Below are 13,140 nucleotides of genomic sequence, written 5' to 3' on the forward strand. Positions count from 1 at the left end.
TATTATTCATTCACTTCAAATATTTAACTTTTTTTTTTGTCATAAAAAAGTTATTGAAGCAATTAACGTATATAAATACATTTAAAATGTGTAAGTCGAGCATAGCACACCTTGGTACAAAAATTAAGAAATATGTTGCACTCATCCTATACATGCAGTTAAACAAAGTTTGTGACATGCTTCTATTATTTGATATAGTTTGCGATTAAGGGTAATTCTCAACTCTGACACTCTTGTGTTAGATATGATATTAATCAAGTTGATTAGAGCAATCTGTTTCACTCATTTAAGTTCGAATTTTACTCTTTATAATTTAAATAAATGAATTCAATGTGCTAGAAATATAACCTAATCCAATATGTGTCATAATACAATTGGTTAAACATTTTTTCTTAATTATATGACTATTTGTATTATTATACCGAACCGTGTTACTGGAAAAAAAATCTCTCGGTGGCGTGTTTTGATTCGTCTGTCAAGAAGGTTATATAACCCAACTCTCCTCAATCACTCACTCTCTGTTATCTGTCAGCCTTGTCTTCCTTCTTCGGAGAAGAGACTCGTGGCGACAAAACAAGCAGAAGAAAGAAGCTCCGTCGTCAGCTCACAGAACACACAAGAAAGAAACCCTAGATATTCAATCCAATCGATCCAATTCCCCCAAATTGCATGTTTCACTCACCTCAAATGGTGAAGAAGCGAGTCCCCGAATGGCTCAACAGCTCGCTCTGGTCCTCCTCGCCCTCCCCTTCCATCGACGATGATCGCGTCCAGCGCTACACCTCCAATCCCACCGCCGCCGGCCTGACCACCGAAATTTCAAGTTCTTCTGCCTCAGACTCTGAGCCGGCTTCCACGGTTCACCCGCCAATCCCTGTTGCTCCTCCCAAATCCACCAGGGAAGACAAGCCTCCTCCCGAGCCCCAATCCACAGATTCATTTCCGGATCACGAAGACAAGAGCAATAACACCACTCCGTCCCCCGAAGATATCTCCAGACAGTCTCAGCTCTTGGCCGAGGTTAGCCTATCTCTCTCTCTCTCTCTCTCTCTCTCTCTCTCTCTCTCTCTGCATGTGTAGCTGATAAATGATTGGGTTTTTCTTAACTTTTTGTTTGCAGCTGTCGAGGAAGGTGATTAATTTGCGTGAATTGCGGAGAATTTCATCGCAGGGCATACCGGATGGTGCTGGGATACGGTCTACAGTCTGGAAGGTGATAATGATTCGGGTTTTTTGTTTGATTTCATTAGTGTTTAGGAGGTGTTTGTTTTTAGAGAAAATGCGGGCAATTTCTGGTGAAAATTTAGCTTTATTATGGATAGAATGATACTTGAGGACTTGAAACGTACCCGTCTAGCCGATGGAGCATGACATAATGAAACAAGTGTGCAATTCTGATTTCCCATGATGCAGCCAAGGAACTGGATTAGTTTTAATGGTTGATAATTGTTGCTTGCAGCTTTTACTCGGATATCTACCACCAGATCGGGGGCTTTGGTCGTCTGAGTTAGCTAAAAAGAGGTCACAGTACAAGCATTTTAAAGATGAGCTTTTGATGAATCCTGTAAGTCATGTTTATTGTTTTCACGCTACATTTTTATGTTCATGTTTGGGTTTTAAAGATCAAACTGAAAAACTAGATTAATGGCATAGGGTTAAGAAGAACAGAGTTTGCTTTAATTGGGAGCATGAGCTATTTAAATCCATTGAGATGCTGACGAATATTTAAAAAAAAAAAAATGATACTATTGAAGCATCAGCTGGTAATGCTAATAGTGCAAAGAGTTGTTACTGGACAATTTTGTCTAGAAAGCATATGTCATTAATTTATTTCTGAAATTGAGAGCAGGGGTAACCCACAGGTTTTACTGCAAACGTTCCAATTTGGCAATGCAGTTATCATTATTTATCCTTGTAGTGTTGTATATTACATGTTTCTTGGTTCATAGCGGCTTAGCCAGCTTTGTGGATTTTAATGATTAGTTATGATAAAACGAAAACTGAAAGGTCAAAATATGCTATGTGATTCATACATTTTTCGTTTTTCAAATTCTGTGAAAATCTGGCTTTCTGAATGTTTCCTTTGGCTAGTCAGTCAGAAATCACGAGGAAGATGGATAACGGCACTACTAGCGACCATGATGAATTAAAATGTCAAAGCAAGGGGTTGCTATCAAGATCTGAAATACCTCATGGGGAGCATCCATTGAGTCTTGGGAAGTCCAGCGTCTGGAATCAGTTCTTTCAGGTAAATAGCTAGTGAACTTACTTTCTCAATTGATTAATGAGCAAACTTTCTTCCATTCCATTATCTACACAATGGAAAGTAATTTTTTTATAAGCCAACTTTAAAATAGTTTCAGAAACCAACAAACGTGTTTCACAGACTTAGAAAGTCATGGTACAAACAAACCAAGATTATTTGGGGAGAACTGATGAAGAAACCCGATGTTTTCAAGTAAATTGTGATGTGATTCTGTTAAAAGTGAAGAATGTAACTTGTTCAGACCATATGTATGATGTAGTTAATAATTCAACCTTCTGTGTAAATCTTGGTTCATTGTCATGTTTTACCGTTATAGAATGGTGGTAACAGTTTCTGGTGCAAAACCTCCTTTTGAGATATGCAACTCCAATTTTGGATCATGTAGGACACAGAGATCATAGAACAAATTGACCGAGATGTAAAGCGCACTCATCCAGACATGCATTTTTTCTCAGGGGACTCTCAAGATGCTAAATCTAATCAGGTTTGTGCTTGATGTACGGTTCAGACTACAGTACGGACAGTTATAAGATTTGTCAAATGCAAGTTACAACCCATTTGGCTAACTTAGTTCTATATAACAATTTCAGGATGCTTTGAAGGACATCTTGGTTATATTTGCCAAGCTAAATCCGGGTATAAGATATGTTCAAGGGATGAACGAAATTTTGGCACCACTGTTCTATGTCTTAAAAAATGATCCCAATGAGGAAGATGCGGTAAGAGTGCCATATATTTTCTTCTATGTTAGTATCATGTATGTTTTTCTATGTTAGTGTCATATATTTTTTTGGGAGCTGATGTTGAACTTCTGATTGTCCTTCATTTAATTTGAAATGCATGTTCTTCTGTTCAATATCTCTATATGGTTATACTTTTCCGGACTTGTAGGCTTAAGTATGACAAAAGAGGTTTTAATCATAACATGCACAAAGGGAGGGACAATTTAGAGTAATTTGTCATGAAACTATTCAGCATTGCCTATGATTTCTCTTTTAACAAAAGAAAATGATGAGTGACTGATTTGAGTGTTGGCTATGAACAATAAATTGTGCTAAGGCGTGGACAAGGGATGGATACAATGATGTACATCAGTGTATTGTCATTATGCTTTCGTGCAATAACACCTTTTCACTGTCATTCTATTTATCATTGTTGGTCACTTCTTCTCATTGTTTCCAAATGTCAAGTTTTGTAGGCCTTTGCTGAAGCAGACACCTTCTTTTGTTTTGTTGAATTATTGAGTGGCTTCCGCGACCATTTCTGTCAGCAACTCGATAATAGTGTTGTTGGAATTCGTTCCACAATAACAAGATTATCACAGCTTTTAAAGGAACATGATGAAGAGCTATGGCGTCATCTGGAGATCACGACCAAAGTAAGATATTTTATGCATCTATCTTTTTTTATTTTCCAATCTGAGTTCTCTACCTTCTAGTTTACTGATTTTTGTGCATCAAACCTGCAAACAGATGGAACACAATTGAAAAGATGTCTGCATGCTATGATATTGGTTTACAATCTGTACTTTCACTAAAAATATTCGAGTTCTTCCTGTCTTTTGGACAACAATTTTTTACTCTTAGTTGTGTTCTTTTTTTTGGGGGGGGGGGGCTCTCTGATGCCTCCAAATAAAAGTTACCTTGAAATTATATGTTACTAGATTCTTTCTAGTTCCTGGTTCAAGGTTATCCAGTGCCTGCCTTAGAGATGTGATCAAAATCAATGATTTTTCGTAGATGGCTGAGAGAATTATTATTTTGTCTCCTGTTGACAGCCTTATTAAATGCTTAAATATTCATCACGTCAAGGGCTTCATGGTTACTCAAGAATATTGTATGTAGTTCGCTAAAATACTTGCTTAGTACTGACTGGGTTTTAATTTAAAATGACAGGTCAATCCCCAATTTTATGCATTTAGGTGGATCACCCTCCTCTTAACCCAGGAATTCAATTTCGCAGACAGCCTTCACATTTGGGATACACTTTTAAGTGACCCCGAAGGTCCTCAGGTAGTATTTTTATTACTTTCTCTTCCCTTTCTTCTTTTGTTGTCAGGGTGTTATTCACCACCCTTAGATGGTCAATAATATGCAAATCAGTTGAGCTATTAAACTTGACTAGGGTTGAGGTCCCAAGATGCAAACTATAAGTGGTGCTCCACTCTTAGGAGTTTGCTTTTGGTTTTGTTTTTTTCTTTTGTTTGTTTGTATGCTAACAACGAAGCTAACTGACAAACTGTAGGAAACCCTTCTTCGAGTATGCTGTGCAATGTTGATTCTCATTCGGAGACGCTTACTAGCAGGTGATTTTACCTCAAATCTCAAACTACTGCAGAGCTATCCTCCGACAAACATCAGCCATCTGCTCTACGTTGCCAACAAGTTGCGGGTACAATCCTCAGGCTAATTTACCTTACATTCACTCCTTTTTCTTCTTATCTTCCATCATTTTGTGTTTCAAATGTCCATGTTTTGTAAATGACCGGATGTATATGCTCTTAGAAAATGGTTGCCTTCAATTAATTTGGTTGAATAGTCTGGATAGACTTGTTTCGTTTTTTCCACCAATTCTAGCAGGGTAAAATTGTCTACTGTGACACTAGTCATACGAGTTGATTTGGTGGATTGTCGAATGGTTTGCTGTTATTTTATCTGTTTGTTCTTGTATCAATATTTGGACAGAAAAAGCATGCTAACAATGATCAAGGGGTAAAAACACATAGGCCATGCGCCCCACAGGCTAGAGGGGCACAGGCTATAGGGGATCTTTTATGTATGAAGACTTGACTAACCTTATAATTTTAATTGCATTGAAACTGTGTCTAGTTCTCATTGCTCGAGACCCTTTCGAGAACAACTCGATCCCTCCTTGCGAACAATTGAAGCCTACTTTGACACCCCTCGAGTAATATGACAGCAAGTGAATATATCACTTACGACGAGATAGTTCGACAAGCACTCGAGATGGGGTCGAGCAGTTCTCGAGGGGTGCTCGAGTTGTTCTCAAATGGGGTCTTGAGCATGGAAATCAGGCTAAAGGTTTGAATGTAATTAAAACTGCAGGGTCAATTAAGTCATTTTCACACGTAAAGAGGGCAAAAAATCTAAAGCATATTGAAAAGAGGGATAAAAGCCTTCTTGGGTTTGAAAAAAAGAACTTTAACGAAAAGTTTTCGGTACTGTTCATTTTAATAAAAAATCACATTTTTACATTAAAAAATCAATCTTGGTACTATTTACTTTATTTTTTATTTTGTCTTTATCGTTAAAATTTAAAGTTTTTAAACTTTTTTCATTGGTTTTTTTTTTTTTTTTTTTTTAAAATGAGTTTTTTTTCTTCTAAAATTCCAACCCACCCCCACCCCCCCAAAAAAAAAAAAAAAAAAAAAAAAAAAAAAAAAAACCCACCATCCAAATTGACTCCGGACCAATCGAAAGTTCAGCCATCCAAGTCACTAAGAAATATTGAAAAACGACAGTAAGCAGCAGCACGCTCGGAAGCGCCCCTTGCATCCAAACTGCTATCATCTACCCTACATGATTAAACCTAACACCGCGAACTTGTATACTGAAGTTGCAAATCACAGTTTGACATACGTATAATAAAAAATACGTACTTGTATATTGAAGTTGCAAATCACAGTTTGACATGCGTATAATAAAAAATACGTACGCACAAATATTTGACATGTAAAGGTGAATCGACTCTGTACATGGATATAGCCTAGCAAAGGTGAATCAACCCTTCAAGAGCGCCCATAAAACACCGAAACCCAGAAGGATGGCAGGGTGAGGCTCTCAATAACAACTAAGGTTCTAGAGATGCCTCCACGTGAAGCCTTTGTTCCGTCCAGGCATTCGTTGATGCTCACGACTCCTCCCACCGTGGGAGCGCACTATCGAAAAGCGAAAACCAGAATGAGCAAGGAGCATACCAAGTAAGTTTATGGTAATCGTTTATTTTGTTAAGGTAAGACTTGAAAAATCGTTAGACTATGTCACTACGGCCATACATGGCAGAATCATACAAGGAAGTCGATTCAATATCATACAGTAGCTCACAAAGTATATGTTTAGATCACAGCACAACAAATTTGTAACTATCAACGTGTCTCGTGTGTCATCCAGCCACAGTATCAGTGCCAACTTGCCGTCTTCTTTGTCGAAATACTAAATCACAATGGTCGGAGATTCATAGAACATGAACCTGCCACCAATCACCAACATGGAACCGGTCTCAAATCAGACCGCCGAAAAACCATCAACTTATATGATTAGAGAAACCCCATATACCTTGTCAATTAGGCAGACAGGGATTCAACAATATGGCGGCGGCACAAGTATCCGCTAAAAGTCCTGCAACTACTTTCTCATCTTTCGGCTACAGATATTGTTGAATTTGATTCCCGGCCATCCGTTGCTTCACTCAACTGGCCCTCCAGAATTTCCAAAACATTGTCCGGTGGACATTTATCTTCTGGATTCTTTGGAGATGTTTGGCAGAAACATTCCGGCCAAGAATTTGTATAGAAAGACTCAGGTGGGATCCTCTTGTGGGGCCCGCCAAGGTTAGTCTTGAGCATGGCTTTCCTTATGGCTTCTTCAAAACCAGCTGTCCGTCCCTTCTCTCGATCAATGAAGATTGGAGCAAGAGCTTTCCTGTCGGGTCTAAGTGTGGTCCGGAAGCCATAATAGAGGCGGTGTCCAAGGAGATTGTTGGCAAAGTTGCTAGGGCCATCATATGTAGGCATAAAAATATCAGAGAGGAGACAAACCATGTAGTCCACTGCAGACCCTAACAATCCCTGGGTGTTTTCTGATAGCTCGTCTGTGGGATCCACAGAACTGTGGGTCTCAAGGTGAGGGAACAAAGCCCGAAACGGTTTCATGAATCTCTCCCCGCCAAATAGTTCACCGGCAGCTAGGTATATCCTGGTAGAATTATTAAACCTCATTGCACGTAAAATAAGGCCAACCTGCATACAAATGGGGTGACAATTTTGTTAGTATTTTAATATAGAAAATGTCATCTGTATCCTGTTATCTCAAAATGATAAGAAAAACATAAGATACCGATGCAAGGTAACAGCCATCCAGGTTAATGTTATAATCTTAATATTGATGGGCTCCATATACTGCAGAATGTAAAGCATTAACAAGATAGATAATATTACCTCTTCAGGAGTTAATGGGCACTTTCCAATGGCTCTTCTTTCCTCGTAGACAAGCTTCTTTGGCGCGAAATTTTCTTTTCGATACTTCTTCAATATCTCTTGCTCTTTGGGGTTGAAAATATCAAAGCAGCTGGAGAATAATCATACCAGATGTTAAGGCCTCAGATAAAATTCTTTTTCAAATATAAACTCATGAACTATTTCGGTCTTCGTCCAAAACAAACAAAAAAAATTACCCCTTGCCTAGCTAGTCCAGCGGCTATGAAATATGAAATTTCAATACAAGATATAGAGGCCAACAGTCTAGTCATTCCTCATTTTATGTAAGGATTTCGCTAGTAACTTACCTCATTTTAGTGAGACTACATAGAATGCACTGTTGTGCCAGAATCTTAGTTTTGCCCAATTGACACTAAAATAAAAGGTTAAAGTTCAGTTAAAGTAGTCGTGTTAAATTATTTTTCAACCTTTCTTTTACCTCTTTCTTCTCCTTGTTCTGAATCAACGAGAATCAAACCAATCTGTATCCTATGTCCCTTGAAGCATAAGTTATGCTGGGAAGCGGAAACTATGACAGGGGTTGGTTAAAGGGAACCCCCACTCCCACTTACCCTAAATATTTTACAGAAGTACCATCAAATCTTTGAAAAGTTTAACTCAATGTGTGCGTACACAAACATATTTCTACATGTAATTTTGTGTGTGATTTGCTTTGGTTTTTTTTTTCCGCTCCTATTACATTCTTGTCTTATACCATATGCAACAAAGTCAACAATTTATGTGAGATCCGACCCTCCACCCCCATGTAGATGCAAACTTGAGCATAACAAGATAATCAGATAAGAATGTACCCAGCAAATGCCAGCATATCCATCTCAAATCGAAGATGTATGGACATGAAGTGACCTCGTGAGCGAAGCTTATCTACTATGGATTGACTTATCTTCATTATATTTGTCTTGAACCTCAGAGCATGATAGTTAACTCTGCACCTCAACCGCTGATACTCAGGGTTGTCAATTTCTTCTGCCAAGCGATGTGAAAAGGGAGTAAGATAAATAGCACCATGCTCCTTCATTTTCGCAAGTGCCTCTGTAGTATACCAACTGATAGGAGCATCTCGAGGGGGACGAAGCTGAGACAAGGTTTAGAGGAAGAGGGAGTTAACATTTCAAACCTATTGAAGAACTCAAATTGATGATAAAAAATACAGATGATTTACCTGTACAGCTTTTATCTTCTTGGTTTTCCCATTTTTGCGAATTTCTGGTATTTTTTGTACGATTTTTACATCATACCTCAATGACTGGATAAAATGCTCAACATCATAGATACCGCCGAAACCACTGCACATGTTACATAACAATTTATAGACTTAACAGAAACCAGCATACAATCGACAAGGAAAGTGCATAAAGACACATTACTCACAGTTCCTCAGAACAAATTCCTATGCTTTTCCAAGAAAATATAATATTTATGTCGTTATCATAAAGTAGGAAGGGAGATATTCATATGAAACTATGCAAAAAGATGCTAATGGTTTTGCAAGAAAATCCATTCATGAAGATATCTTGAAGCTTTCTCTTTCCATACAACAAAGCAATATACCAGTCTTTTTATTCACAGAAAATATGCGACACGTCTCCTATGTATCTGTGTTTTTGTCACAATTTTATCTACCTCATCTCTCTTGGTTAATACTTAATAGCCTCAGTCAGAAAATAAAGTTTATAAGTCTATAAAATGTGAATTTTGAATACACCAAGAAGTCAAATCTGCCTATGTGAATCAAGGATCAAAGAACCATTGAAATAGATACCTGTCATCATGCCAAAAAGAGTTTGCATCCAGTTCTGGCAGCACAAGTGTAGCATTCATGATTCTTGCTGCAAGAACTGCATTACATATCTAAAACGTCCAAGGGAGTAATAGAAGGCAAATATTTCCCTCGTCAGATACATGAGTGAAAATACGTAATTACAGACCATAGAAAACAGAAAAAGATACGAACCGCTGTACGTTGTTGATTAAGACCGCCATTACAGCGCACACGTAGGTAGCCATTAGTCTCACTTGGTGGAGCTGCCACAGTAGAAGCATCAGAACAATTTTAAAACAAACTTATTGAAACCATTCATTGGGGAAAAAAAAGGAAAGACATACGGGGCCAATCAGATCGTGGAGCTGATGATGGTCTCCAACCACCAGAATCAGCACTTCTCCAAATTTTATCCAAGTTAATCTGCGCAAACATGGCAAGATAACTATGAGTCAAACTTTCAGCATATAATAACAATCAGTTCCAAAAGTCACAGTAGTTCTTATCTTCCTTGAACGAACAGAACCTCTTAACTTCTTAAGAGTGTTTTGAAGACAAAGGGAGACGTGTGATTTAAGGTGACAAACTAAAAATGATATCCCACCTTTGTTATCCCTATCGCACACATACATGAACAATGTATAAGCTTGCAAACATTAAAACTTCAACTTAGGAGCCACCACAAAATACGCAATAAAAACTCCTAGTAACATTGAGATGTCGAATTAATGTAATCAAAAGCATCTCAGAAGGGTACTTTGTAAGGCCTAATTTTTTCATATTTTTAGATAACGTAAAATTGGATATGACCTGAGTACTTTACACTTGATTGCTTCATTTTTTACATAATTTCTTTACATAAACCGATCATGTTGATCAACAAGTTAGAAGATACTGGATCATCATCCTAATTATCTTTGTCATTGATTAGAAAGAACAGAAAAAATGTTATAGATCATTAATTTCCAACAATCTCATCCATAACAAAGATAATGCTTGGCACATTGGTGGCAAAACAAAGCGGCAGAATTTAGCTTCTGGCGGTCATTTGAATGCACCTAAACATCTAAATTAACAATCAAATCACTGCCTCAACATGATAACATACCTAGAAACCACTCCCAAATACACTGATTTACTCACATAGAGCTCGTAATTTGCATAATTTCCAAGCATCAGTGACATTTGCATACAAATTATCATAATCTAAGTAAACCATAGTCTTTTTCAAGTTAAAGCTCGAGCCGTCATTCGAAAAAAGCACTTCTTCATCGTTATTACAACTCCGGAAATCAAACCGAAAGCGAAATGCCTAAACCAGCATACCAAACTCTACTCACAGTAATATAATAAAACCATCGAATTCGGAAAAACAACTAAAAAAATTTCTTATCAACCAAACAGACTAGACTTCCTCCAAAGCTAAAACTGAACGGAGTAAATCCGAAAGCTCAGCTTCCAACTAACCTCGGAGCCAAATCCAGATCCACCACCACCGCCACTGGTCGTGGTCATAACCAGAAACGAAACGGTGCAGATCAGGAGAACTACGACGCCGATCAATAGCCTCCCAAGCGTGCCCTTCATCACCCCTCCTCCTCCTCCGGCAGCTTGCTTCGCGTGCTGCCTCCCCGGTCTGCATCAAATCAACGGAAAAAATGGGATTACTTTGTGTCTGGTTAGCGGGAAAGTAGAGAATCGGAGTGAGGGAATGGAAGGAATTAGTTGGGATTTACCTTCGCATTGTAATTTGAGATGAGAAAATTCAGCTTCTTTCTTCCTTTGTTTACACTTCAACTGCTGCCACTTTGTGATCTCAAGTCGCAAGGAAAATATATTCAGTGTTGAAATTATATTAAATAAAATAAATAAAAATGAAATAAATTGTTCTTAAAAAAAAAAAAAAAAAATCTCTACTTCCGAGTGATGTCAGAATAAATAGTTATAAAATAAAGTTATTGAGTATTTGATAAACTTTTTAATCTAAGAGTTCTTTTAACAGAAAAAATAATGTATGAGCGTTAGATAAACTTTTATATAAATTGTTGTGAATATGTTCAATAACTAAAAAAAAATATGGTATTCCATGTGATATAATAATTTCAAAGAGAATAATATAGGCGCAATAATTACAATTTGTTAAATATGTGAGATATACTTGTTATTTGAAAATTTCATTAAATATGCACTAATATGTTAAAAAAAAATAAAATCACTTCTTTTAGAAGTATGCTATACACATGTTTTTATTTTTTTTATTTTACGTTTTCCTACTATTATTGACAACAGTTTTTAAAAAATACCTATTTGTTGAAATCCCCCCTAAACGTGTAACTTACTGTCAATTTATCCCCTGAACTTTAATTTTTACCAATTACCTTCCTAAACTTTTATTTATGGCCAAATTCCCATCTCCTCTCAAGTCTCACACATTTCATCCATGGTTCCGTTAGTTAGTTTGGAGGTCAAAATCGTCATTTGGATCATTTTTGTTTCCTTTTTGAATTAGCATCTGGGATTCGAACAAAAAGAAAGGATTAACATATGGGACTTGTTGTGGGTCAGGTGGGTTGTGGTGAGGTGTTACTGGGGCTGAATTTGAGGGAAAGGGCAGTGGGATGAAGGGGGTGGCTGATTGTTTGAGGTTTGGGGTCGGTGGGAAGGGGCACAATCGGGTAGAAGAGGGAAAGTGAAAGAGAGATGTGGTTTCTTTATCTTTTTTTTTTTTTAATTAATTTATTTTTATTTTTAGTATGAATCATGGATAAAAGGCGAGAAATTTAAACGGCAGGGAGAATTTATCCATAAACAAAAGTTTAGGAAGTAATTGACGCAAATTAAAGTTGAGGGGACAAATTGACAGTTAGTTTTAAGTTTAGGGGGTGGGGATTTTGACAAATACCTTTTTTAAAAAAGTAATTTTTTTTGTTTTACCAAACACATTTGATGTTCTAAATTTTTTACAAAGTTGTTTTTTTAAAAGCACTACAATCACAAATCAGCCACAATAAACACAGATTTGAATGCAACTACATACACTCCACATCAACCTTGGAAGACTACGAGTTGAAGAACTCCAGTCATAAAAAGGGCTTGACTATTATGAAACTTTTAGTCCTTTAATATGTCACACCCTAATCTTGAGATATGCCCGGAATGATAGTAAATATCTCTTGTCTCATTAATGTGAGATTTACTCTCAACACTTATTATATTAGTGTCTATAATTAATTTCTTATGTGTAATATTAATGGATATATCCCCATTCAATTCGAATGAGCAAAAGCAATATCTCATTGCATATTATGGACCCCAAACATTCATGATTTGGATGTCGGAGAGTTGAAATAAGCATCGATCTGGATATTCGAGTCTTTCAAACTGTAGCTCAATCCATGTGTCTTTAGGAACCAGACACATATAGTGCATGGTTGTTGTCAATCTGTGTCGTAAGGTGTGAGTTAAGTCTTGTAATGACCGCAACCCTTGTGTTTAGTTACCACTATTAAATTTAGAACCCTAAGCAGACTACATATGATGTTCTTGTCGTTTGGTACGCAGACGGGACGGGACGGGACGGAACGGGATGGGACGGGACGGGACGGGACGGAACGGAGCGAGAGCAAAGATGCTCTCGGATGGAAACAAGGAGGAAGAAGAAGGAGACGGAGAAGTTATAATTTTGTGTTCCACGGATGTGGAACGAGTCGTTCCAGGGGGGGTGAGGTGGAACGAAAATTCACCCAAAACTCGTCCCGTGGAACAGCTTGTTCCACCCGTTTTAGGCGCACCAAACGTGGGACGGAACGCCTTGTCCCACTCTGTTCCGTCCCGTCCCACGTACCAAACGGTACCTTAGGCACGCGCTTTTAATCA

At 37.7% G+C, this 13,140-nt stretch overlaps 2 protein-coding genes across 3 annotated transcripts; one reads left to right on the forward strand and one right to left on the reverse strand.

Moving 5' to 3' along the window:
* The first annotated feature begins 533 nt into the window (after positions 1-533).
* On the forward strand, positions 534-4,914 carry LOC137723073 (uncharacterized). Its single transcript, XM_068462227.1, has 9 exons — positions 534-1,020; positions 1,121-1,213; positions 1,460-1,564; positions 2,096-2,248; positions 2,652-2,750; positions 2,857-2,985; positions 3,465-3,644; positions 4,162-4,278; positions 4,511-4,914. Exons 1-9 carry the CDS (start codon positions 670-672, stop codon positions 4,673-4,675), a joined length of 1,392 nt encoding a protein of 463 aa, XP_068318328.1. The 5' UTR covers positions 534-669; the 3' UTR covers positions 4,676-4,914.
* Positions 4,915-6,245: 1,331 nt separating this feature from the next.
* Positions 6,246-11,098, reverse strand: LOC137723074 (O-fucosyltransferase 1). Of its 2 annotated transcripts, XR_011066847.1 has the most exons (10): positions 11,001-11,098; positions 10,732-10,900; positions 9,609-9,687; positions 9,457-9,527; positions 9,265-9,353; positions 8,665-8,788; positions 8,294-8,577; positions 7,443-7,572; positions 6,562-7,244; positions 6,246-6,475 (listed from the first exon to the last, which is right to left on the reverse strand). XR_011066847.1 is itself a non-coding variant. In XM_068462228.1 (9 exons), exons 1-9 carry the CDS (start codon positions 11,006-11,008, stop codon positions 6,639-6,641), a joined length of 1,560 nt encoding a protein of 519 aa, XP_068318329.1. In that variant the 5' UTR covers positions 11,009-11,098; the 3' UTR covers positions 6,246-6,638. The 2 variants fall into 2 exon arrangements, 1 of the variants encoding a protein (XP_068318329.1); XM_068462228.1 differs by having other exon boundaries at positions 6,246-7,244.
* Positions 11,099-13,140: the final 2,042 nt, after the last annotated feature.

This window comes from Pyrus communis, chromosome 17 (genome assembly GCF_963583255.1).
Source record: "Pyrus communis chromosome 17, drPyrComm1.1, whole genome shotgun sequence".
Taxonomy (NCBI): Eukaryota; Viridiplantae; Streptophyta; class Magnoliopsida; order Rosales; family Rosaceae; genus Pyrus; species Pyrus communis.